At 53.3% G+C, this 22,841-nt stretch overlaps 1 protein-coding gene and 1 long non-coding RNA gene across 4 annotated transcripts in view; one reads left to right on the forward strand and one right to left on the reverse strand.

Moving 5' to 3' along the window:
* Nucleotides 1–329: 329 nt before the first annotated feature.
* LOC122176331 lies at nt 330–3,172 on the reverse strand. The gene is made up of 2 exons (XR_006177696.1): nt 2,979–3,172; nt 330–1,723 (listed from the first exon to the last, which is right to left on the reverse strand). It is a non-coding gene; the product is annotated as an uncharacterized LOC122176331 (long non-coding RNA).
* A 112-nt stretch (nt 3,173–3,284) lies between these two features.
* The window catches only part of WDR90 (WD repeat domain 90), a 29,058-nt gene continuing 9,501 nt past the window's right edge, over nt 3,285–22,841 (forward strand). For 2 of the 3 annotated variants that reach the window (XM_042864711.1, XM_042864713.1), the window contains exons 1-31: nt 3,285–3,334; nt 3,885–3,976; nt 4,048–4,224; nt 4,435–4,573; nt 5,049–5,234; nt 6,149–6,272; nt 6,525–6,592; nt 7,302–7,411; nt 7,847–8,065; nt 8,632–8,694; nt 8,890–8,958; nt 9,250–9,360; nt 9,435–9,580; nt 9,961–10,018; nt 11,334–11,452; nt 11,887–12,048; nt 12,901–13,004; nt 14,001–14,117; nt 14,658–14,893; nt 15,349–15,488; nt 15,965–16,095; nt 16,903–17,033; nt 17,460–17,621; nt 18,208–18,336; nt 18,645–18,778; nt 18,856–18,893; nt 19,344–19,463; nt 19,867–20,043; nt 20,869–20,969; nt 21,875–21,977; nt 22,451–22,572. In XM_042864711.1, coding sequence (XP_042720645.1) covers nt 3,325–3,334; nt 3,885–3,976; nt 4,048–4,224; nt 4,435–4,573; nt 5,049–5,234; nt 6,149–6,272; nt 6,525–6,592; nt 7,302–7,411; nt 7,847–8,065; nt 8,632–8,694; nt 8,890–8,958; nt 9,250–9,360; nt 9,435–9,580; nt 9,961–10,018; nt 11,334–11,452; nt 11,887–12,048; nt 12,901–13,004; nt 14,001–14,117; nt 14,658–14,893; nt 15,349–15,488; nt 15,965–16,095; nt 16,903–17,033; nt 17,460–17,621; nt 18,208–18,336; nt 18,645–18,778; nt 18,856–18,893; nt 19,344–19,463; nt 19,867–20,043; nt 20,869–20,969; nt 21,875–21,977; nt 22,451–22,572 — 3,798 coding nt within the window. In that variant the 5' untranslated portion in view covers nt 3,285–3,324. The remainder of the gene's footprint in view (nt 3,335–3,884; nt 3,977–4,047; nt 4,225–4,434; nt 4,574–5,048; nt 5,235–6,148; nt 6,273–6,524; nt 6,593–7,301; nt 7,412–7,846; nt 8,066–8,631; nt 8,695–8,889; nt 8,959–9,249; nt 9,361–9,434; nt 9,581–9,960; nt 10,019–11,333; nt 11,453–11,886; nt 12,049–12,900; nt 13,005–14,000; nt 14,118–14,657; nt 14,894–15,348; nt 15,489–15,964; nt 16,096–16,902; nt 17,034–17,459; nt 17,622–18,207; nt 18,337–18,644; nt 18,779–18,855; nt 18,894–19,343; nt 19,464–19,866; nt 20,044–20,868; nt 20,970–21,874; nt 21,978–22,450; nt 22,573–22,841) is intronic. The other variant, XM_042864712.1, reaches the window with a different exon arrangement.

Below are 22,841 nucleotides of genomic sequence, written 5' to 3' on the forward strand. Positions count from 1 at the left end.
CCAAACTCTCATCCTTCCATGTGTGATGAGAGCGTGGGCTATTTCTTTTGGTCGCTCTAAGCTGGTTCTGCTAAGGGCAGAGCATGGAGGGAGCCATTCTCATTCCTTGTGGGGGTTCTGGGGGGGATCTCAGCACTCATGCTGAGATGCACTTTCCCCTGATTTGCAGAATCAATCTCTATAACCCCCCTTTTCTTGAACCTAGCAAATTCTGTTTTGCTAGATTACTCCATTCGGGAAAAGGGAAGTTTTGAAATAGCTTTCTACTTTCTGCCTTAGCTTGTGCTTTTTCCATTCCTCATCCCCAGAAGTTTTGCATAATACGCATCTCATCACAATGCACGTTTAAATGAGCATGATTGTTATAATAATACAGGCCACAAAGAGTTGCTTTAGCCACTCAAAATTAGGTAACCAACTGGGGAGCCGTTCCCATAACTCTGTAAACCCAAACGAGGTGTCATGCATCGATACCTAATGAAGCAGCCTAGAGTGCTCTCGTATGGCTTGTGGGTCCGTCTCGACTTTCTGAGTCCTGTCTACATAAGCACAACAGCTCTGATTAATTATCACACAAACCCCTCCCTCTTTAGCCGTTCGGAGGTCCAGAGCCATTCTGTTTTGCAGCACTGCTTTACTAAGCATCAAAAGCTCTATTTGTGATGACCTCATTGCATCAGCGGCTGCATTTTCTATTATTTCTAAGGTGGTTGAAATATTAACGATCGCCTTCTCCAGTTCACTTACCCCAAGAGATGGAACGAACCATCTAACAAAGCTATTGAACCCGGCAGGCTTTTCTACCACAGGGTTTGATGCCCTCTTCACTAATTTCCCTGGGGTTCTCAGAACTCCCATCGGGGCTTTGGTACAGTTATGTATGGAGATGTATGGTGTCAGTGCCCCCAGCGTACAAAGCGCCCCTCCAACTCTGTGGTGACCATTTCCTCGTGTGTCTATCTCCACACAGCCACCACAGCCCAGCAGGGGTACATCCAGAATGGAACCAGGAACTGTGGTTTAACGCTGTCACCACTGGGAGGGGGCACCGCTCATCCCCTGGACGTTTGGTGGCATTTAAATTGTGAAATTCCCCCATACTCACTTCCCCTTGCCCTTTTTCCAGGACTAAAGCTTCCCAGGGTGGTGCTTGTAACTCGTAACTGGGAAAGGTGCTGTTCTTATAACACACGTGCTCAGGGATTGGGCTCTGTGGGGAAGGCAATGGTGGGTTGTCATCCCCCAGCACAGTGTTTCTCCACTGGGGAGTTTAGTTTCGGACTGTCGCAGCAAACATTTCCCTTTTGGTACCTTCCACCATATTGTGTCATTCCCAGAAAGAGGCTCAACCTAGAAATTGTCATATGGCCAGCTCCAATTTAAATAAGGAATGGGAATTCCCATTAAGGGAAGCTCCATTTTCCCATTCCTGGGCATTGCTGTACAAACCCAGCAGTTCATCAGATTGAGACTCTGGGCCATTGCCTGGGTGACCTTCAGGTAGCTGTTATCCTTCCACGCCGCAGCAATTCCTAGCAGGTTATCACACACAGCTTACACATTCTTCTTAAGAGTTGGCCAAAAAGGTCCTTTCTTCTCTGCTGTCACCAGCTCTAGGTGCCTTCTTTAGTCAGGTAGAGTGGATCCGTGGTGTCAGCCCTCCAGCTTGGTGCAGTTACAAGTCCTGGCTGTGGTCCTTCCCACCGCAGTTCCAGTGGAGAATCTGAGAGGGATTTAGCACACACATGATCTCCACGTAACGCATGGTGCACCGGGCTATCCATGCCCCGTGCTCTAGTATCAAACACAGCCTTTTCAACGCTTCTCAATTGTTTCTGTGAGCTAATTACATATCTGCTCAAAGTTCCTCACCGATTTGCTCCAAAGTACCCTTCTGCACAGAGCACGGTCTGCCATAAAGGCTTTCAAATGGACTCCGTCCTTCCTTGGTTTGGGGTTTAGTCTGAATTCTTAAAAGTGCCATAAGCAGTGCCTGTGGCCATGGGATCCCGGCCTCCTGGCCAAGCTTTATTATTTGCAACTGGATCGTTTGGCTCATCTTTCCCACTCGGCCACCACCAGGTGTGTGTAACTGCCAATCCATCCCAATAGCGTGCTGATCTGCTCAATTTCCTATCAGTAACGATTCTGAGGCCGGGTCTGGGGAAGTTTGTTTCCTCGTCGTGTCCCTTAACCTATCCAGAAATTCTGAAGGAGTTTCCTTCAGGTTTTGCCTTCCTGCATATGATGCAGCCCAGTTAATTGTCTTGGGGATAGCTCTTTCCATTCCTTTGATCACCCATTCCTGGTAAGATCCCTTCCCCCTGTAGTTTCCGGGTCCCAGTGAGCATCCTGCCTTGGAAAATGATCCTCGATGTCTTCATGCCTTCCCCAGATATCATTCTCAGCTAGATCCTGTGCCACCTTTAAAACCAGGTCCCTTTCCATCTCAGTCATGGAACCTAACAGCAGCTGGATAGCACTCCAGCCTGGGTTATGCTGTAAGACCTGGTACCTGAAGCGACCAGCTACTCCTACTGGATCACTACGATAATCCTTAATTATCTCCCTCCAGCTCTCTAAATCATATGACGAGAATGGAACTTTAACTGTGCCCCATCTGTCCCCTGTTTCTTCCTGGTCCTTGCTGCTACAGCGAATCAGCTGGGGTTCCGTGAAGAAAGGCTATCCCTCCCCCAGCGATCTTCCTCTCTCCTCTCGGGGTCCCCTACCCAGGGACCAGCCCGATCGTGGTCTAAAAGATCCTCTGGCTCCAATTTGCTCGCGAGCTCAGTCCATCTCTGCCCTGTGCTGCAGGCGGAACAGCCTCAGCTTCCCATCACCTATCACCTCGGCGATCTTCTTCTAACGCTAATCCTAGTGGTTCTTGCGGAGCTCCCATCCCACTTCTGCCACTCGGGACGGTTTGGCAGACTAAAGAACATTTAATCACTTCGTTTTGTCATCCCCTAACTCACCCGCAGCTCGGCTTGGACGACTCGACCCTGCTGCAGGAGCTCCACGCCGCCCAGCAGCGCTTCGGCTTCGGCGACCCGTCCTTCTGAGCGGGGCGGTGCCGCGTGGTTCCGGCGCAATGCCATTACAGCCGTTACCGTTAACTCCCGGCTCCCGCTCCTTGCTGCGTCCCCGTTACCGCGGGCTCACGGTCACACGTGGGTGCGCCGAAAGCTGCGGGAGCGCGGCGCCCCCCTATCGGCCCGGAGGCCCCGCGGGGCGGGCACCACGTGACGTGCTCCCGAAGGGGGGCGTGGTTTCGCGGCGGGCGGGCGCGGATTGGCGGCGGGCGCGCGGGACGGTTGAGCCATGGCGGCGGGTAGCGGCGCTGGGACGGGGCTGGGGGGCGTTGAGACACCTTGGGGACGGGGGATGGGGACGCTGGGACGGAGGGATAGGAACGCTGGGATAGGGCTGCAGGGCCGTGGGGACGTAAATACGCGGCGGGATAGGGATTGGGAGGGGAATGGGGACACCAGGATGCGGTGGGATAAGGATGGGTGGGAATGGGTACACAGTGGGACAGGGTTGGGGTGGAATGGGGACGCAGAGACACGCTGGGATGGGGCTGGGGGCACTGGGACACATCGAGACGAGCCTGGAGGGCTGTGGGACACCGGAACAGGGCTGGGGGTACCGGAGGGAATGGGATACGCTGGGACAGACCTGGGGTGGAGTGCTTGGGGGCACCGGGCACACCGGAACAGGGCTGGGGGGTGTTGGGACGGGGCTGGAGGGGTTGGGATGGGGCTGGGGAGCACCGGGAGGATGCTGGGGCAGTGGGGATGTGGACACAACGCCAGGGAAGAGGAGGGGAGGTCACGATGGTGTCCTGTGCGTTGCATCCTCCACGCATCACCTCCCTGCAGCATGGCAGAGCCCCTACCTGAACGTCTTCAAGCATTTCCGCGTGGAGGAATGGAAGCGCTCCCACAAGGAGGGAGACGTCACCACTGTGATGGTAACGAAGGTGCCAGGGATGGCTCTTACCCAGGGTGGGCAGCAGAACCCCATCATGCTGTGCTCCTGCAGGACAAGACGCTGAAGGGCACAGTGTATCGCATCCGGGGCTCCATCCCTGCCAGCAACTACCTGCAGCTGCCCCGCACTGGCTCTCAGTCTCTGGGGCTGTGTGGCCGTTATCTCTACCTGCTGTTCCGGCCCCTGCCCCGCAAGTACTTCGTGGTGCACCTGGATGTGGCTACTGAGGTGTGTGGGGGTGCGGGGTGGGTGTCCTGGGGGGACTGGGTCCTGGTGGGAGCTGCAGAAGGGGTTTAAGGAGGTGACAGAGCCCTGTGCTCATTTAGGGGCCGCTGGGGCTGCTATCCAGCCCCTAACAGGGGCTGCAGGGAAGCTGGGGTGGTTGTAAGGTCCCTCCCAAACCCGCAGGGTGAGTGATGTGCTCCCATCTGTCCCCAGGAGAACCAGGTGGTGCGCATCTCCTTCTCCAACCTGTTCAAAGAGTTCAAATCCACGGCCACGTGGCTGCAGTTCCCCTTCATCTGTGGGGCAGCCAAGGGTTCACTGCGTGACAGCACAGCCAGGGCTTCCAGGCAAGGTAAGAGGTGGCCAAAGCGAATTATTAGAAAATCAATGGGGTTTGGAAGTGGAGTGGTGTGGGTGAGGAGATTTGAGGGGGAACCCAGCATCCCTCCTGCAGCTCACAGCGGTGGGTGAGGTGTGTTTCCTGGTCTCACATCTGCACTAGTTGGGAGCAGAGAGGTTGAGCGTGGGGGAGATATTGAGCAGGCAGTAGTTTTCACTTGAGGTGTGGAGTCGTTTGGGGCTTTTTCTTTTCTTTATGCTGCAGAGGGACTCTGAGGAGCTGGGAGGTTGGGGCCCTAAGGGGCTTTGTGCACCGTGGCATTTCCATTGCTGCAGCCAGACTAACAGCGCAGCCCCAAACCGGCTGTGTGTGCAGGTGGGGGTGGAGGAGCAGAGTGGGGATGGGACGGATGGGGCACAGCTGTGCCGTGTGTGTGCCACCCACCTCGTGTCTCCTGCTTTGCACAAATTCTGCTGTACCCGTTAAGGTTCTTTGTCTGCAGACCTGGTGGGAGCAGCCCCTGCCAACGCACGCTGGACCTGCCTGGTGCTTGACCTGCACTATGTGCTCTCCCTGTACCTGAGCCGGCGGTACAGCCACCTGAGGAGCATCAAGCTCTGCTCCAACCTGCTGGTCAAAAACGTCTGCACCAGCGACTTGCTGTTTGAGCCAGGTGGGGAGCTGAGACCCTGTGAGATTTCGACCAAGCCTGGTTGTACCATGGCGTTCTAAAAGCTGCTTTTAGAGCCCTAAGTGCAGCAGGGCCACTGCCTCTGGCTGAGCAGCTTGAATTCTTAGTCTGTGAGCATGGGAAGGTGTCTGTGGCAAACGCTGGGCTGGCTGTAGTGCAGCAGTGGTAGGAAGCAGAAGGGGCAAAGCGCTTGGTGAGATGTGAGCAGGTTCTGTGTGCAGTAGTCGATGCAGCCTCTTGACCTCCCTGGAGGAGAGTGTCATCTCATTTTCTAGCTGGAAAAGTAAATGAGTAGAAAAAAGTTAAATATCTTACCAAAGTTAGTAAAGGGCCTTAGCAAACCTCAGGTCTCCCAGGGCTGTGCCCACAGACTCTGTTGTTGGACTTCCAGATATCTTCCAGCACTCTTTCTTCATCCACCTGCTCACTGTGGTAGTTACTCAGTTAAAACCTTCATTTCTGATTTGTTTGGAAACCTGCCCAAACTCACTGGCCTGCTGGTGGGACTTAGAGGTGCTGCATGCAGTGAAAGGCTTCTGAGGTTTGTTACGTAGTGAAGGCTGTTGTGAAATTACAACTGCACCGAGGAAGGAAGAGAAGAAAATCAGCACAGCCCCAAGCAAAAGCACACAAAAATGCAAAAAGTAGTAGAGATGAAGTGAATCCTGGCCCTGGGGGTTTATAGTGTGATACCAGGGGTCTGTCCTCTTGGGCTGTCTTTGAAGGTTGGGAGTTTCAGGGTACAAAGGTTCATTCGTTGTTCGATGTTACAGTGCTTCAGTTGTAGCCTTTGTGCTTCCTCTGCCCCTGAAGAGAGGAATTCTGTCCTGCTGGGGGCTGATTTCAGGCAGCTCCTTGCAGAGCCTTCTGTCACCTTCTGTCTCCTGTGCCACCAGGTGTGACGCTCTCTGAAGCCCGCCGTGCCAGCCCAGCCTGCCATGGGGCCACTCCAATGCCACGGGACATGGCCTTCCCAGTGCCCAAGGGAGGAAAATGGCACGACCACTACGACTACATCAGGTACTGACAGCACACAGAGCTTCAGAGCTCTGCTCCTGGGGATGGGTCTGCACGTGCTGTGGGCAGACAGGATGGGTAAAGCTGGTCTAGGAACGACAGATTTGCTTGGGGAGGGCAAAAGGAAAAGTCTTATAGGAGGCAGTGAGCTCAACCTGCTTCTGAGAGAGGCTTCTGTGCCACGTATAGGCTGTTGTGAGATCCTGCGTGCCTGTGTGGAGTCCTGGTTACGTGGTGCCTTCTGATTTTGCTCAGGTTCCCACCCAATGGCTCCAGTCTGCCGTATGACTCCATCCAGAGGAGCTGCTCCAGTCCTGTGGCAGGTGGGATGGCTGGGGACATCAGGTGGGACAGCAGAGGGGACACACTGCATATGCTTGAGTAGCACTTGTGGGGCTCAGTCAGAGCTTTTTGCTGGGGGAGCTGCCAAAAGCTGAGGCTGACATGGGTCAGCTGAAGTACTGCGTTTGCTGGGAAATCAGATTAATTCTGAAGTAGCTGTGAGATGGGCTCCTTTCGTAGCTATTACTGAGAATTCAGAAAATAGCCCTCAGTGAGTCTCCTGGGGTCAGAGTCCTTTCCCTTCTCCCTCCCAACTCAGGGCAGCAAATCCAATGTGTTATGTGTGCATTATGCCTGCTGTGTATCTGCTGTAGTGCTTCCAGTGAGTGGGGGACCCAGATGGATTTTCCATTGCTATTCATCCCCACGCCTTTCCATCAGCAGCTGAGTGGTGCGGCTCTTTGCCTCCAGGGGAGGTTCAGGTTGGATATTAGGAACAAGTTTTTCTTAGAAAGAGTGGTGAGACAGCGGCACTGCTGCACCAGGAAGGTGGTGAGGTCACCAACCCTGGAGGTGTTTCAGAGCCATGGGGATGTGGCACTGAAGGACGTGGCTCAGTGGGCGTAGTGGGGTGGGTTGGGGTTCAGCTTTGTGATCAAAGAGGTCTTTTCCAACCTCAATGATCCTATGATCCTTCCCTGCAGTAGGTAGCTAACAGGGCACAGCCCAGCCCTTTCTTCTGTCACCCAGGTGGCCGCAACTCAGAGGAGCCCCTTGGCCAGCTGCCCCAGCCGGTGACGCTCACCAAAGCGGTTCGAGACCGGCTGTCCCTCATCCAGCAGATCACCAGTCCCAAGGCTGTAAGTGTGCCGTGGGTGGAGGGTGTGACTCCTTTCTGCTTTACAGGGAGTTTTTCCCCCATCTTTTCCTTTAGTTTCTGTATTTAGAATGTAGAAGCTGCTGCTTGTCATTTGCAGCCTGATCTGGGCACGGTCTGTTGACCCGGAGGCCACAATTAATAAGTCAGTGGTTCACTCTGGCGTAGCACAGAGCAGAGAGGAGAAAAATGCCAACGACTCCATAATCTTCAGACATCCATCGCAGCTGGGCAGCAGATACTTTTGTCCTCCAATTAAAGATAGGAAATGAAGACTTGAGGCTACAGGGACTTGGTGGGGTGAAGAGCCACTCGGGAGTGACACCGGTGTCCCCCTGTCTCTGCTCTTGCAGTGGGTGCTGGGAGGGCTGAGCCGTGCCCAGGGCTGAGCCGTGCTGGGGGCTTTGCTCTTTCCCAGATGCCACACCGGTGCCCTGCAGCTGCAGGAAGCATCCCTGAGGTTCACCTGGCAGCCCCAGAGGCCCTGCGTGTTGGGGAGCAGGAGGCAGAGGATGGGATGCTGCGTGGCATGGGGGACTCCATGCGGTCCCTGGCTGTCAGTGATGGTGGCATCCATGTGTATGCACACCAGAGGAGCGAGCAAGCTGCCCATGCCACCCAAGCAGGCTCAGAGGAGGTGAGTGAGCAAACGGAGGACACAGCAGCCCCATTTCCCGTTGGTTGTGGTTCTCCTTACTGTTCCCCCCTTTTGGAGGCTTTGATGGTGGGACACTTTGGTCAAGAGGAGAGGAGCTCTGCTGCTTGGAACACGAGCTTTTGCTTCCTGCATGCGTCAGGGCTCCCTGTGAGCCACGTGTTCAGCCAACAGCACCGGGTTTTGCCAGGCATGGATCTCTCCCCTGCACCTTGCTCCATCTGCCCAGACTGTGCTGAGCACGTGGGGCCCTGGGTACTCTCCCCAGCCCTGCCCGTGTGCCCTGGCACTGCTGTGGGGCTGACATTGCTGGGGATGTCTCTGGGCTCCCTAGAGACACTTGTGGCTGATGGCTTTGAGCCCTGCAGAAACAGTGGAGGGAACACAAGCTTCAGGCTGGAGTTTGCTGTAATGCTATAGAATGCTTTTGCTGGCGTTATTTTTTTCTTTTTTTGGTTGTCCATTCTTTTCAACTCCTATCTACGTATCTTGAGAGGAGGATTTATGTTTGAATGCACTAAGGCACTTGTTGTTACCCATCTGCACAGGGCGTGCACAGGAAGGGCCCAGGAGCAGATGCACCAGCCAGTGGGAGAGCCTCTCGCTGCAGGGTAAGGCAGTGCCCCTCTCGCCTTCCAAATCCGACTTCTCCTGGGATGAATAAAAGCCGTCCCTTGGAGAGAAAGCAGGGCTGTCCCAGTGCCACACAGAGCCAAGAAATGGGGACGGAGGGGCTCAGCAGTCAGAGCACCAAGGCAGAGCGGTGGGTGAGCTGCCATCATCCTCCTCTGACTTTCTTTTTCCAGAGCTTCTTACCAGATCCTATCCTGAAGCTGAGGAAGGTGATTGGCTTTGGAGGCTGCAGCACCAAGTGGGTCAGTACCTGGGCGGCTGTGTGAGCTTATCTGTAACACTGTGCTGCTTTCTCAGGGGAGCAGAGAGCCCACAAGCACCACGCTTGTGGAACATTTGTGCTGGGGAAAATGACCCTGCGACAAATGGGCGTGAGGCCATGTTTGTGCATGGCTGTTCTGCTGTTACAGTGGCAGAAATCAGAAATGATGGGAGCCATTTGGATCTCGTGGCTTCTGCGGATTTCAGAGACCGTTGTCTCCAACCTGGGCTCGCTGTGACATCTCAGCTGCCCTCTCGTTTCTCTCCTGCAGGCGCTGTGGACTCAGAACAGCTCTGCAGTGGTGTACCCCTGCCACGCAGTGATAGTAACCCTGCAGATTCAGACTGGCGAGCAGAGGTTCTTCACTGGCCACACGGATAAGGTAGAAGTGGTTTCCTTCCAGAGGCACGCAGTCGCTCCCAGCTGCTCCCATCCCAGCTCTCTGATGTCCCACAGGTGTCAGCGCTGGCGTTCAATGGCAGCAGCACCCTGCTGGCCTCGGCTCAGGAGGGTCCCCTGGGTGTGCTGCGCCTCTGGGACTTCCCCAAAGGCAGCTGCGTGGCTGTGTTCCAAACCCACGTGCGGGCCGTGCTGTCTCTCAGGTACGTGCCAGCCCTGGAAGGGATGCATCCTCAGCCCCTCAGCGTGTATTCCTCTCTGTGTTTTCTTTCCCAAATTTGAGCCCTATCACCAGGCAGCCTCGGTATTTAGGGCCTGTAATTGCAAATGGCAGGTGTTGCAGCATGGCAGCTTTTCTGTGCTATTGCTGTGTGATAAAGCAGGGGTGAATTACAGCTCTCCATCAGCCTGCGTTTCTCAGCAGGCCCGCTGGCAGCACTCCCAGCACAGCTGATCTGCTGGCAGCTCACCTCAGCACTCGCCACCTCCCCTGCATCCTGCACTTACCTGCTTTGATTCCCAGCTGAGATGCACTGGGGTGTGAGGTGCAGCCCCTCACCAGGTGCCCCCCCTGTTCTTGCAGCTTTTCCTACAGTGGAGCCGTTCTGTGTGGCGTTGGAAAGGATCGACATGGCAAAACGGTGAGAAGTAGAATTTGGTTTTTTGGTGTTTTCCCTGCTCTGCTGAGCAGGTGGTGTGAGAGGGCTGTTCCTTCGGATCCTACAGCTGCTGTGCAGGCAGAGCACTGCTATGGGCTCGCTGGCTTCCAGCTGACAGCCAGGCCTGGAGGATTCTCCTTTTGTCCTCTGGGGATCGCTGCAAACTAATGCACACCACTGCCTGGCTGAGGGACACGAGCTTGTGCAGCACCTTGTGCTGGAATGCCTGCAAGCACATAGTGGAGGAGTGGGAATTGAAATGGGAGATTGGGCACTGTCTGAAACCTAAAATACATCTTTTGTAGCGTGGAGGGCGAGCAAACAGATGCTGGGTTTAATCCTTCCGTTCTGGGCATTGCAGACATTGCATGCTGGAAGGGTGCTGGGTGCTGAAGCTGCCACCCACTGATGTAGCTAGAGGATGACGCAGATCCCACACGTAGTAGTCAAAAATAAAGCTGTTTTTTGGGGCTTTATCAGTGCAACTGTTTTCACCCAACAATCCCTTATTGGCAGCTCCCAGCAATTAGCTGTGCCACTGCTGACTGCCTGCAGGAAGAAAACAAACAGCCACAGGATTGCTCCGGCTTTATCCCAGCATAAAGCAGTGCTCCACAGCCGAGCTGGAGACCCACAGCTGGGGGGCTGCACATGGGCTGCCCAGGAGCACTGCTGGGGTGATGCTGCAGGCTGTGCTGGGTCCAGCCTAAGTGTTTTCTGAGAGCAGAGCGTTTGGTCACCTGCCTGTCCTCACTGGTTGTCCCCTTGGCTTTGGGTGATCTCTGTCCATCCCCATGTTTGGAGACCTGCAGGGGCCACTCCATGAGGTGGGGAGGCTCTGAGCATAGCCTGAGACCCTGAGACAGGCACTATCCCTGCTTTGCCACATGAATTGGCACCATAGGCGAGCAACCCTGGAGCTGAGCGGCATGCTACAAGGAGGGCAACAGACTTGCTATTTCCAGCTCTTGTGGAACATCTCAGCCATGCTGCAGCTTTTCCAACTCAGAAAGCAGAGTTTGTGTATTTTCTTTCCTGAATTTGAGCCCCAGTGCCAGGTAGCCCCAGATTTAGGACCTGTAATTACGGTTGCCAAGCAAACACGCTGCAACGAAGCTTCGCTGAGCTGCTTGGACTGTCCTGAGCCCTCTGCAAAATCAGATTTTTCCCTCATTCAGTATTCTTACCAGCTCCAGAGCAGTCCCCAGGCTGTGCAGCTGTTCTGCTCTGCTGGAAAAACTCTTCCTCTGCCAAGGTTTCCATATTTCAGCTGCTCTGCTGTGCTGTCTCCCTTCAGATGGTGGTGGTGTGGAACACTGCCCAGGTGACCCGTGGTGGAGAGGTGTTGGTGCTGGCCAGAGCGCACACGGATGTGGACATCCAGACCTTGAAGATTGCTTTTTTTGATGACACCAGGTAGGGTGCATAGAAAACATGTGGGCAGAATCAGTTTGGGCGTGGCTGTGGAGCACTTGAGGCGCTGCAACCGTTTAAAAGCAGCTTGTGAACCAGGTGGAGAGCGACTTTTTATGTGGTCTCGTGGTGATAGGATAAGAGGGGAGGGTTTTCAACTAAAAGTGAGGAGAATCAGGTTAGATATTAGGAGGAAATTCTTTACTCAGAGGGCAGTGAGGTGCTGGCACTGCCAGCCAGAGCTGTGGGTGCCCATCCCTGGAGATGCCCATGCTCATGGGTGGGCAGCTGAGCTGAGGGGGGCACAGCCCACAGCGTGGAACCAGTCGGGCTGTGAGGTCCCTTCCAACCCAACCGTGCTGCACTTGCACGATTTGGGCTTGCAGGAGCCTTGATTTGATCCTTTTCCATCCCTTACCCCATCTCTCTTGTGACAGGATGGTGTCGTGCGGCCGGGGCAGCGTGAGGCTGTGGCGAGTGCGGAACGGAGCGCTGCGCTCCTGTCCTGTCAACCTGGGCGAGTACCACGCACTGGAGTTCACTGACCTGGCCTTTGAGGAGGGCAACTCGGCTGCCCGTGAGCCCGACGACCGCGCGCTGTAAGATTGCAGCCTTTTCCTGTCCCCACAGCACCGTGCCTGGGTTCCCTTGGAGCTGTGGGAGCTTCTGCCCTCCTCAGCAGGCTGTGCTTCAGTAGAATGCAAGCCATGAGTCCTTGCCCTGTGATGTGTTGCCTTGTGCTGAGACCTGAGGCTCGTGGTTTGCTTTCTGTTGGCGCGGTGCAAATCCTCTGAGATACAAACAGATCACTTTTTTGTTTTAATGCTTTATTTTAATCATCAGAGCAGACCCTTGCTGCTGCCACACGCAGCTCCAAGCCAACCAAGCTGTGCCCCTGCCCTCCCTGAGGGCTGTGTCCCAAGCTGAGGGTTCTCACTGAAGTCCGTGCTGAGCTTTTGGCTTGTTTTCTGATTGGTATTTTAAAGGGGCAGAAGGTGATAAAATAGGAAGCTGTGACTGACAGATTGGACATCAGGTTGGATATTAGGAACAATTCCTCAGGAAGAATGGGGATGCAGTGGCACTGCTGCCCATGGAAGTGGGGGAGTCGCCGTCCCTGGAGGTGTTCCAGAACCGTGTTGATGTGGTACTGTGGGGGTGGGTTGGGGTTAAACCTGGGATCTTAGGCATATTTTCCGACCTTAATGATTCCTCTCTTGCCGTCTTGGCTGTAGGTTTGTGGGATAGCACGTGGAAAGGCCCTTAGATCACTGTAGCATGAAATGACTTTCCATCTTAACAGGTTATGGTGTGCTTCCCCTCTAAACCTGCATTGTTACTATAGGACTTCTGCACAGTAACACCCTGGAAACCTGGATTTTTGCTGTGGCACATCCACACGGTTCCTCTTAACCCTGAGGAACCATAGCACACGTCCTTCTCCTTTCCAGCTTCGTCTGCAGCAGGAGTGGCCACGTCCTGGAGGTGGACTACAAGAACGTCTGTGTGCGGAGTGCGCGGCGTCTGCTGCCTGCACAGCTGCAGGATGGGGCAGGTAGGTGGGCAGGGGCAGCGTAGATCCCACCCCTGGTAGCATAAAGCAGCTGTCAGCCTGCTGCTGAAGCTTGTTTGGGGTTGATTAGGTTGTTGCTAGCTAGCTGTTTTCCCTTTAAGCACTGCAAATGGTGCAGCAAAGCATCGTCCTAAGAAAGAATCGGAGCGTTTTCGATGCTGATTGCACTTTCAGAGGAACGCTGCTTTTAGAAACATGAAACGGGAGTCTTAATTTGCTGATGAGAATCTTAATGCAGTGATGTGAAAAAGCGAAGCGGATGAATGAAAGGATGAATTTTGGGGCTTTTTTTTTTTCATTACTCGGCCTGTGTGAAGTGTTTGGGGAAATCTTTGATGCTGTATTCTAAATGATACAGCTTGCAGCTCATCCATTAATTTTAACAGCAGGAAGAATTCACTTTCAAGTGTCACTGCTCTGCTGTCTTAAAACTTGGTGCATGTTTTGCTTTGGCAAATGGAGCTAATTAACCTAGAGCGTGCCTCTTTGGAAGCACAGAACTCCAGTTCCTGCTTTGTGGGTGAGAACCCAGCCTAGAGATGAAGTAATTGATGTCCCTAGGTGCCTCAGTGGCAGCAGCGTTGGCTGCCTTTGGTGCTGTGACCATAGACGACGTACTGGCATTGAAGCATCAGCTGCTTTCATCACCTCTACCTGTCAGACGCTGCAGAGAGGATTTGAGACACAGGGATGGAAGTTTTGTATCTCAGACACTTCACCTTGCCACGCAATCTTTTGCAAGCCAAAAGTATGGCAGGGTTTAAAAAGTGGCTTTTCTGTGCCTGGCAAGAGTGAACAGAGCTGTGCTGATGGTAAGAAGTGCTGGAAGATGACAGGGGGTGACTGGGACCTTTCAGAGGTGCAGTCCTTCACAGTGGGATTTCTGGCTGCTGGTGCAGCTCTTGGATGAGAGAACCCTCCATTTGAGTTTTTGTATTTCTGTCAGTATACAACTAAGTGTTGTTATTGATTTTCCAGGCCCTGGGATTGCTATAAACAGCATCAGTATCTCCTCAAGCCTTTGTGCCACGGGCTCAGCAGATGGCTACCTGCGGCTGTGGCCGCTGGACTTCTCAGCTGTTGTCCTTGAAGCAGGTGAGCAGAGCAGGGAGCAGTCCTTCCCACCTCCACAGTGCATCAGCCTGCTGCTGGGAAGCAAAGCCTCTGCTCTGATGTCTCCTAAAGTAACACTTGTGAACGAGGGCGTTCTTTCTGCTGGCTGTCACTGGGGGTGACTGTCTTGGAAGTATTTTACTTGAGTGACTATTTATTCCTGCTCATTCTTGTAACTCCTAGGGATGAGGCAGGAGGGCCTGGGGGAGAACAGGCAATGCGTCTTGATTTCTGTGCCCTTGTACCCACAGCTCATCCGTGCGTGAAAAATTAGGAGAGAAGTCAAGCTGTTCTTTGCTCTTTTTGAAACAGTCACCGTAACAGCAGAGCCCAGGGACTGCTAGAAAGGGCAGAGACTAATTTGTCACTGAGCTCAAACCTGCAAGCACTCAATCTTGAGATCACGTGGGAAATCTATTCCTACGTGCATTACTTGCCCAAGTATGCATCTGGCTCTGCAGCTGTGCTCCAGGCACCGTGCTTCTGTTGTGGGGCTGTGCTGACTGCTGTGTCCTCCCCCAGAGCACGAGGCACCGGTGAGCTCTGTCTGCATCAGCCCTGATGGCCACAAAGTCCTGTGCACGACCACAGCCAGGAATCTGGGCTACCTGGACATCCAGTCCCAGGGCTACAGCACCCTGATGCGCTCCCACGAGGATTCCATCTTGGCCTTCTCAGTGGAGGGAGTTTGGAAGCAGATGGCGACGGTGTCTCGAGACAACACCATCCGGGTGTGGGACCTCGTGTCCATGCAGCAGGTGGGGTAGATGGGAGTTGCTGGGGATTTCGTGTTTATTAATCATCTGCCCAGGTTCTGCTTAGCTGAGTTATCAGAGCTTTGTGGTGTAAGAGCTCTTAAATGTCCTCCTTGAAGCACAGGGTGTCCCCTGCACAAGAAATCCTTCTGAAGCCTGCAGTTCTCCGGCTCTTAGCTTAACGTGTAATTTGGTCTTAGCTTCTGAAGGTGTAATTAAACAAAATGGCCTAATTTGTTTTTCCTTCCTTCACCTTGTGAATCCTGCTTTTAACACAAATCACAGTTCCCAAGGGCTTTATCTAAAAGCCCAAAGACCCAGGACTTCATTGGGCTTTGGTTGCGAGCAGGAATGGTCAGAGTTCCGTTGCAGGACCATTGTGGTGAAGCTCTGAGGCCATTCAGTGTGGCTGCCAGGTGCAGCTCCTTCCAGCTTTGTGCTGTTTCTTTCCCCTGCAGCTGTACGACTTCACAGCTGCTGATGAGATGCCGTGTGCTGTGTCCTTCCACCCCACCCAGAGGATCCTCGCCTGTGGATTCGACAGCGGCGTGGTGCGGACCTTCAGCTTGACTGCCTCCGACCTGCTGGCAGAGCACAAGTAAGTGGTGAGAGCTGCAGGAAGAGCTCTGATGATGGGTGTTGTGGCAAGAAGTGCATCGGTAGCTGCACCACAGGAGGTGGGAAGGTTGCTTTTCTGGGGCTTGGCAGTTCTCGTGTGCCAGCTGATCAGATGTACGTAGCCTGGGATGGTGCAAGTCCAACCTGCAGCAGCACCGAGTGCTTCGTGTGCCCTCTGACAGCTGCTGCTGGTAGGAAAGGGGTTCTCCTAGAGGCTGGATGAACATGGAGCTCTTGTGTGCCTCAGTGTGGGAGATGGGATGCTCCAAAGCGGGGGGGAGCTGGTCCCATCCAGCAGCAGCCCTGCACTGTTGTAGGTGTAGACATGCTGAGGTTCTCTACTTGCCCCTGGTTGTTCTCTCCCCTGGGTTCTTCACAGTGTTGCACTTGATGTTGCTGCACTTTTCTGTGGCTTTTTTGGTTCTTGGCTGTTTCACTTTTTCCTCCTTCTTCCAGACAGCACCGCACTCGGATTGCTGGGCTCACCTTTTCTCCAGATGGCAACTTCATGTTCAGCTCCTGTTTGCAGGGAACTCTGGCTCTTTACAGCTGTGTGGCACAGAAAAGCCAGGTCCTGAGAGTCCTGGGTAAGTTCTTGGGGTTCTGGGTTGCCTTTTTCATTTTCCCCCTGCAGTCTTTTTAGTAGCACGGGCATCAAACCAGACTCAGCCCATTCAGAAAGCTGCACCATTTGTATTTATTCCTTGAAATAAGCAGCACTGGGAAGCTTGGGCAGGGAAGGGGAGCTCCACTATACAGTGCATTGTACAAAGACCTCCTGCCCCTGTGGGTGTGAAGTATGCAGAAAAAGAACAGGGGCTGAGAGGTTAGGGAATTTGTCCAGAATCCCCAAAATTTGGTGTCAGTGGCGCAATGGGATGTTCAAGTTTTGGCCTGGAACCCACGCTCACTGTTTGGCCATGCTCCAGGGACGTAACAGTAGAATTCTGGTGGTGGAATAAATACAGGGAATTGCTCTGATTTTTGTCATTTTTTGACCTTTGGCTTTGTCTGCCCATTGGGCTGAGGTTGGTGTGCTGGGGTTCGCTCTGCACAGGGTTCAAATGTTCAGGTTGCAGCTGAGAGCTCACATCTGTAGCAACTTGTCACGGCTTCCAGTAAGGTTTAAAAACAAAAAAAATCAATTTTATTTCTTGTTCTGTGCTCTGAAAGCACCACATGTTCAGTCAGGCCTTGTCTTTGAGGTGGTTTGCTGTGTGGATGTAGCAGATAACATTAGTAGCTTCTTCCTCAACAGAGGTTGCTCCTTTCTCAGGCCAGAGCATTACCCCAGGGCTGACCCAGAGGCAGCAGCTGCAGGTAGCAGTTAGCACAGCGTGCTGCAGAATGACATCTGCTCCTCTCCTCACCCTCTCTCTTGCTGTGGCCCTCAGGTAACGTGGTGGCCCAGGATGCTGGCAGTGGTCCTGATGCTTTGGTGCTCAGTGGGGACAGCTGCCTCCTGGCCTTCGTGGGGCCCTCCAAGTACGTTGTGACCGTGATGGAGGCCTGCTCTCTGGATGAGGTACCAGCAGGCTCCCTGCAGTGCTGGGGAAGAAAATCCCTGTAGATTTACAACCAGTGAGATAGGTCAGGAGTTGGGCAGAGCATTGGAGAGGGCCTCCCCAGCGCAGCAGGTGCTTACTCAGGTGCTTACAGCTTAGTTTTCCACTCTGTGAGCTGGAAACAGCCAAGTCAAGGCTGCTGCTGCTTCTCAGCTTCGCTCCCCTCTAGAAAGATCATTTGAAGAGCAGCAGTGGGCAGTGGGGATGTTGCTTTTGCCCTGCAGCACCTTGTGGGATGTCCAGCTGGAGCACGAGAAGGGGTGTGGGGAACTCTGTAGCCTTGTGTTAGGAGAGCCACCAGAGCAGCCCCAATGCCTGCCCAGCAGCTGTTCCTGAGCCTCCCCCAGCACTTGCTCCAGGATATTCAGCAGCTTCTTGTTTCACAGCTGCTGAGGGTGGACATCAGCATCCTTGATGTGAACAGTACGGCCTTGGACTCTGCAGTGAGAATCTGCTTTGCTCCTGTGTCGCAAGGAGAGCTCCTGGTGTCCACTTCTTCCAACAAAATCCTTGTGCTTGATGCAAAAACAGGACGGCTGGTGCGAGAGGTAGGGCACGAAGGAATTCATGTCTGAGGGATCACCTCGTGTGGGGTTTGGGCACCTCAGGAGGCTGTGTGAGGGAAGAGCTCATCCTGAAGGCTTCCAAGTAAAACACGAGAGGTGAGCATGTGGCTGTCACAGTGTGGTCTTGGTTAGGGTGAACCTGAGCTTGTCCTTGTTTTCTGTACTGCCACATTGCTCTCCTCTTGCTGAAGCATAAGGACATGAACCTGTATTACTACACTGCAGTGGGCTGGTGATAGGGGGGCAAGTTAAGTTAGCTTATCTCACAGATGGGCTAATGAAATACCCAAGTGACCCACTGATATTTTGAAATCTGACTGCGTCGTAGTGAATCTGTCCAGACCACGGTGTGTCCAGTGATCTTCACACTCCTGGAGAAACAGAAGGACTGGGGAGCAAGTGCAGACCTTTCTCAGGGCATCTCTTGTCTGCTGCTCTAAACTTCACCAGAGGCCAAAAGCATTCCCCTCATCTTCATCCCACTGACCTGTTATTTCCTGTTGACGAAGAAGGGTGTAACTGGTTGATAGTGAGAGTTAATGCTGCTGGTGCTGTGCCCTGTCCTCAGGTGTCCCCCGTGCACAAGTTGTCCTGCTCTTCCTTGGCACTGAGTAAGGATGCCAGGTACCTGCTCACTGCTGGCGACAAGGTTATCAAAGTGTGGGACTACCAGATGCGCTTCAGCATCAACTTCCAGGTACTGCATCTGGGGAGGGAAGAAGGCTGCTGTTCCCCTGATCCATCAGATAAAGCATTTCTGAATCCCTGGAGAAGAAAGTGGCAGATATGTGGCTTGGGCCAGCGTGTTTGAGGTGACCCCTGGGTTTGAGCACTGCGTGCTGCTGCTGTCTGTGTGATGATCCTCTGCTGAGGAGTGCAGACAGAAGCATCCTTCCCCAAGGATGAATGGAGGATGGATGGATGCTTGCAGGGAGCCACTGTGTGGCAGCCACGGTCTCCTCTTTGACAGAGTGATGATGGAATTCATGACACTTTCTCTCCCAGGTGTACATTGGCCACTCAGAGCCTGTGTGCCAGGTGGCCTTCACCCCAGACCAGCGGCACGTCGTCAGCGTTGGAGATGCCATCTTCCTCTGGGATTTCCTAGCTGCACCTGCAGAGGGGTCTCCCCCAGCCCTGTAAGTGCCGTGTTAGCTCTGTGCTTCCCCTTCCTCCAGCTCCTCTCTGTGTAACACTGCTCTTGTTGCCTTTGTAGGACTCGTTCCTCTGAGTCCCCTCTGCTGCTGGCAGCAGGTAAGTTTGCTTGCTGCCCTGAGCTGCTCTGGTCAGCAGCTCTCCCACAGCTGCTTTTCCTGGTAGTGGATAGGGGTTGTGGGAATGGATTTCGGTTCTTTCCAAGAAGGATAGTCAAGTAGTAGGGGGTAACTGGCTAATTAGTCCCGTTGGCAGTCTCCGGTTAACTAGCACTTCTCAGTAAAAGTCTGCCAAGGAGGGGATGTTCTGAGCAGAGTGGATCTGGGTTTCTTGATAGGTAGCTCAGCCTTTTGCCTTTTGTCCTTCCCTGCCCCTGGCCTCCTCCCTCTATCTTTTCTGTCTTCTTGCTCCCTGGCCTCGCTGTCCACGCTCTGTCTGTCCCCCTTGAATGATGGAGCAGGAGCTTGGAGCCATCGTCATTGGTTGTCCCGGGAAGAGAAGAGGGTTTAAGGGACTATGGGAGTTACACAAAGCGTTTTATTTTCACAGAAGAGAGCTCTGAGAAGCTAAAGGATGTGTCTGATGTACCTCGGCAGACAATTCCTCTTCCACTGTTGTCCTCACCACCATGTCTGGATGTCAGCCCTGTCCACACAGCGGGATGTCAAAGTAAGAGGAATTGCTTGCAGGAAAAGGGGAAGTTGATCTCATTTTGGGAAAAGCTCCTTGCCTAGTTCTCCAGCATCCTCAGAGCTGACTCTGCTGCTCATCCCCTCCCTGCAGACTGACAGAGCAGTCTGCACTTTCCTTCTAATGTGGACAAAGCTAGCCAGAGGTGTGGGAGTTCAGTGCTGCTGTAACTCCAAACGCTGAGCTGCTGGCACAGCTCCTGTGAAGGCAGTGGTAAACACCCTGTTGGACGTACCCAGCAGGAAATGTCTGCTTTGCCCTCCACTCTAACAGATGGGTTGTGACACCGAGCAGAACCACTACCAGAAATCAGTGGGTCGGTCAGGCGTGAAGCAGTCCTGGAAGACGCGGTCGGTTCTGTCCTGCTGTTCTTTCTCTTCAGGTATTTTCTCAGAGTCAGACAGAGAGGAGGAGGCCTGTCTGCCTGGCAGAGCAGTGGAGAATGGAGACAAAGGCGCCTCAGTCTTTGTGGCAGAGGCGGCCAGGAGCGAGGATCTTATTGTTGTGAGACCCAAAGTGAGGCCACAGAGCTGCAGGCCTGCTGCACCATCAGCACATGGTAACTTGGGACCATCTCCACCTATCCCAGATCTTGGCTGCTTGGGGCACAGCATGTATCCTGCATGGCAGCTTGGTCTGTCCCTGAAAAGCAAAGAAAAATCACTGTAAATGCAGCACAGGCAGTCCCACAACAGCTCTCCAGTGGTGTGCTGAGATGTGAAATAAGGGGCAGCAGTGTGCTCCTCAGGTGCCTTCCTCGTCTCAGGTGTGATGGGGAGGGATTCTCATGCTGGCCCCCAGGTCTGCTTGTTTGCCTGGCTCTTTCCCTGCTGCTGCTTCTCGGCGTGCCAGAAGCCCCTCTTCAGCTTCTTGGAGCCCGTATCATCTCTAAGTGGCAAGTTCTATTAAAGCCAGCTGAAATTAAAGCTCCCTATGCCTCTATTAATAGAGGCACAGCCTCAAAGCTCCAGCCGCGTATGGCGAGCTGCCAGAAGCACGCAGCTGCCAGCGCTCAGCCCCAGGCAGGATTTGCTGGAAAGCTTCAACATAAAACTATGCCTCTGCTGCTCTGCTTAGAGACCTCTTTCTGGCTGCGTGACTTCTGCTTTGCAGCCATGTGTGCATCGTGGATGTCTTTAGGCTGTTTGGAGCGTGGCTGAGTGGGGTGATGGAAGGGATGGGTGTTCTTCCTTTGCTCCTGGAAACCCCTCACATCGTTGTACAGAAGCATGTGTGGCTCTGCAGCGGAGTTTTTCCTCTCCCATGTGTTAGTGTGTATGCACACACACATCATCAGAACAGACAAGCCACAAGATAGCTGCTGATCCCAAACCAATCCCATGGGCAGCAGCATCACATAGGCACTGTTTTCTTTGTACGGCAGAACCCAGAAAGGAGACCAGCAGTCCCCAGTCGCAGTGCTGCGTCCGCCCGGATTCCTACCGGCATTTCACTCCTCACTTTAAGGCCTCTGTGCTCCCCCAGGTGAGAACTGTGCTGGTTGCTGGGCCGGGCGAGGATGAGGCTTTTGGGGGCTGGGCAAGGTGGCTTTTCAGAGTTGTTACTGATTTTTGTTCTTTGGTGGAAAGCACCCCCGGGTCTGATGTCCAAACAGAAACCCTTAACGTTAGTCCACCTCTCTCCTCTGCATGCAGCTCTTTCCAGACTAGCAAAAAGTGAGTCGCTCTCAATTCTGTTTTCTGTTCAGCAAATCTGCATAAATTTTGATTCAAAGGCAATGGAAATGGCATGTGCTATTGAAAGTGAAAGACAAGCGAGCAGTGGCGTGATTCATCACACACATATTTGCAAGCAGATGCATTGGCAAAGCAGGCTGGGGAAGGCAATCCATCGGGGGTAGCGAAGGTAGTTAAGGCACAGCTCTTGCTCTGTTAATAAACAGAGTGATAATAGAACAGAAACTCAACCTTTCCCTAAGCTCTGCTGCTCACGGTGGGTGGGAGAACAGCTACATTCATCTCGCATCCTTAGTTCCCTCCTCTGCCCCCCACCTGGTGGTGCTTTTTCCCTCACTGTGTTCCTCTTCAAAGTGCATCAGCAGCTCAAAAACCCACCGAACTCCTGCCCAGCAGGATTAGCAGCTGCTCATCAGATGGGGAACTGCTGCCAGCCTGTTTTGTGCCCTGTCTGAAAGCATCTGTTTCTGGCTGTGTCGGTGCAGTTTCTCTTTTATATGTATGCGTGCACATTCTTATTGATCCATTGATGGGCTGAATGTGAATTGTGTGAGCACTGGCATGAATTTGGGTGTTGTGTGTGTGAGTTTGATGCGTGTGCTTGCATGCATGCTTTTCTTATGTGTGTCCTGAATGCACCTGATCAAACCGTCCTCTCAGCTTACTTTAAGCCTGTGTCTGTTTTTCTTGCAGAGTTTTTTATCTCCTCCAGCTGGCAACGAAGTCCTGAAGCTGAAAGCAGTAATTGGCTACAATGGAAATGGCAGAGGGAACATGGTGTGGGACCCGGACACAGGTATGTTGGGGGGGGTGCCCAGGGCTGGGAGCTGTGTGAGCTGTCAGCGTGCACACACTGAGCTGAGGTCTGTTATTCCAGCTGTTGGGTTGGGATCTTTAGCAGGTGGTTCTTCGTGCTGACAAAGCCCAGTAACACTTCTTTGCTGCTGGTGAAAGTGGATAGGGACAGCTTCAGGCTCTGGTAGTCAGATGGATAGAGGAGGGTGAGAGCTGCCAGAGAATCCATCTCAACTCCCTTCTCCAAGCTGGAGCAATGCCCAGCATCTTTGCTTTACTTAGGTTATGGGAAGTGAGATTTGCCCTGTTCCACACTCAGCCTGTAGGAAGGATGCTGCAGAGGCTACGTGGAAGAGTCAGCTTTTACAAATTACTTAAACAAAAATAATTTCCCTGGTCTGTGGTGTGAGTTGCAGTGGGTGCTGTATGTGGAGCCTTTACAGGAAAACATCCCATCTGCTCATTCTCTGCTAGGCTTCTTCGCCTACACCTGTGGCTGCATCATCGTGGTTGAAGACCTGCACTCAGGATCACAGAATCACTGGCTTGCTCATGCAGAGGAGATCTCTACACTTGCTGTCAGCCACGATGCCCAGGTAGGAGAGGCTTCTGCTTGCCCAGGGCTGTTTGATCTGCATCACTTCAGGCTAGTGGAATATCACTGATTATAATCCCATTTCTCTCATCTTCCTTCTGCATGGAGACCTGGGGTTGTGGGAATAAAACCAATGGGTTTTGAGCCTAGTTATTCTTTGTGCTGGCTTGGTGTGACAGCAGAGGCTGTTCCCTCACTCTGGGTGATGCCACCATTCCCTGCTCCTGTCAGGTGATGGTTTTCTTGCAGAATTTCCCACATGCCAGCTGC

This window comes from Lagopus leucura, unplaced genomic scaffold (genome assembly GCF_019238085.1).
Source record: "Lagopus leucura isolate 7727_CA_CO unplaced genomic scaffold, USGS_WTPT01 Super-Scaffold_760, whole genome shotgun sequence".
Taxonomy (NCBI): Eukaryota; Metazoa; Chordata; class Aves; order Galliformes; family Phasianidae; genus Lagopus; species Lagopus leucura.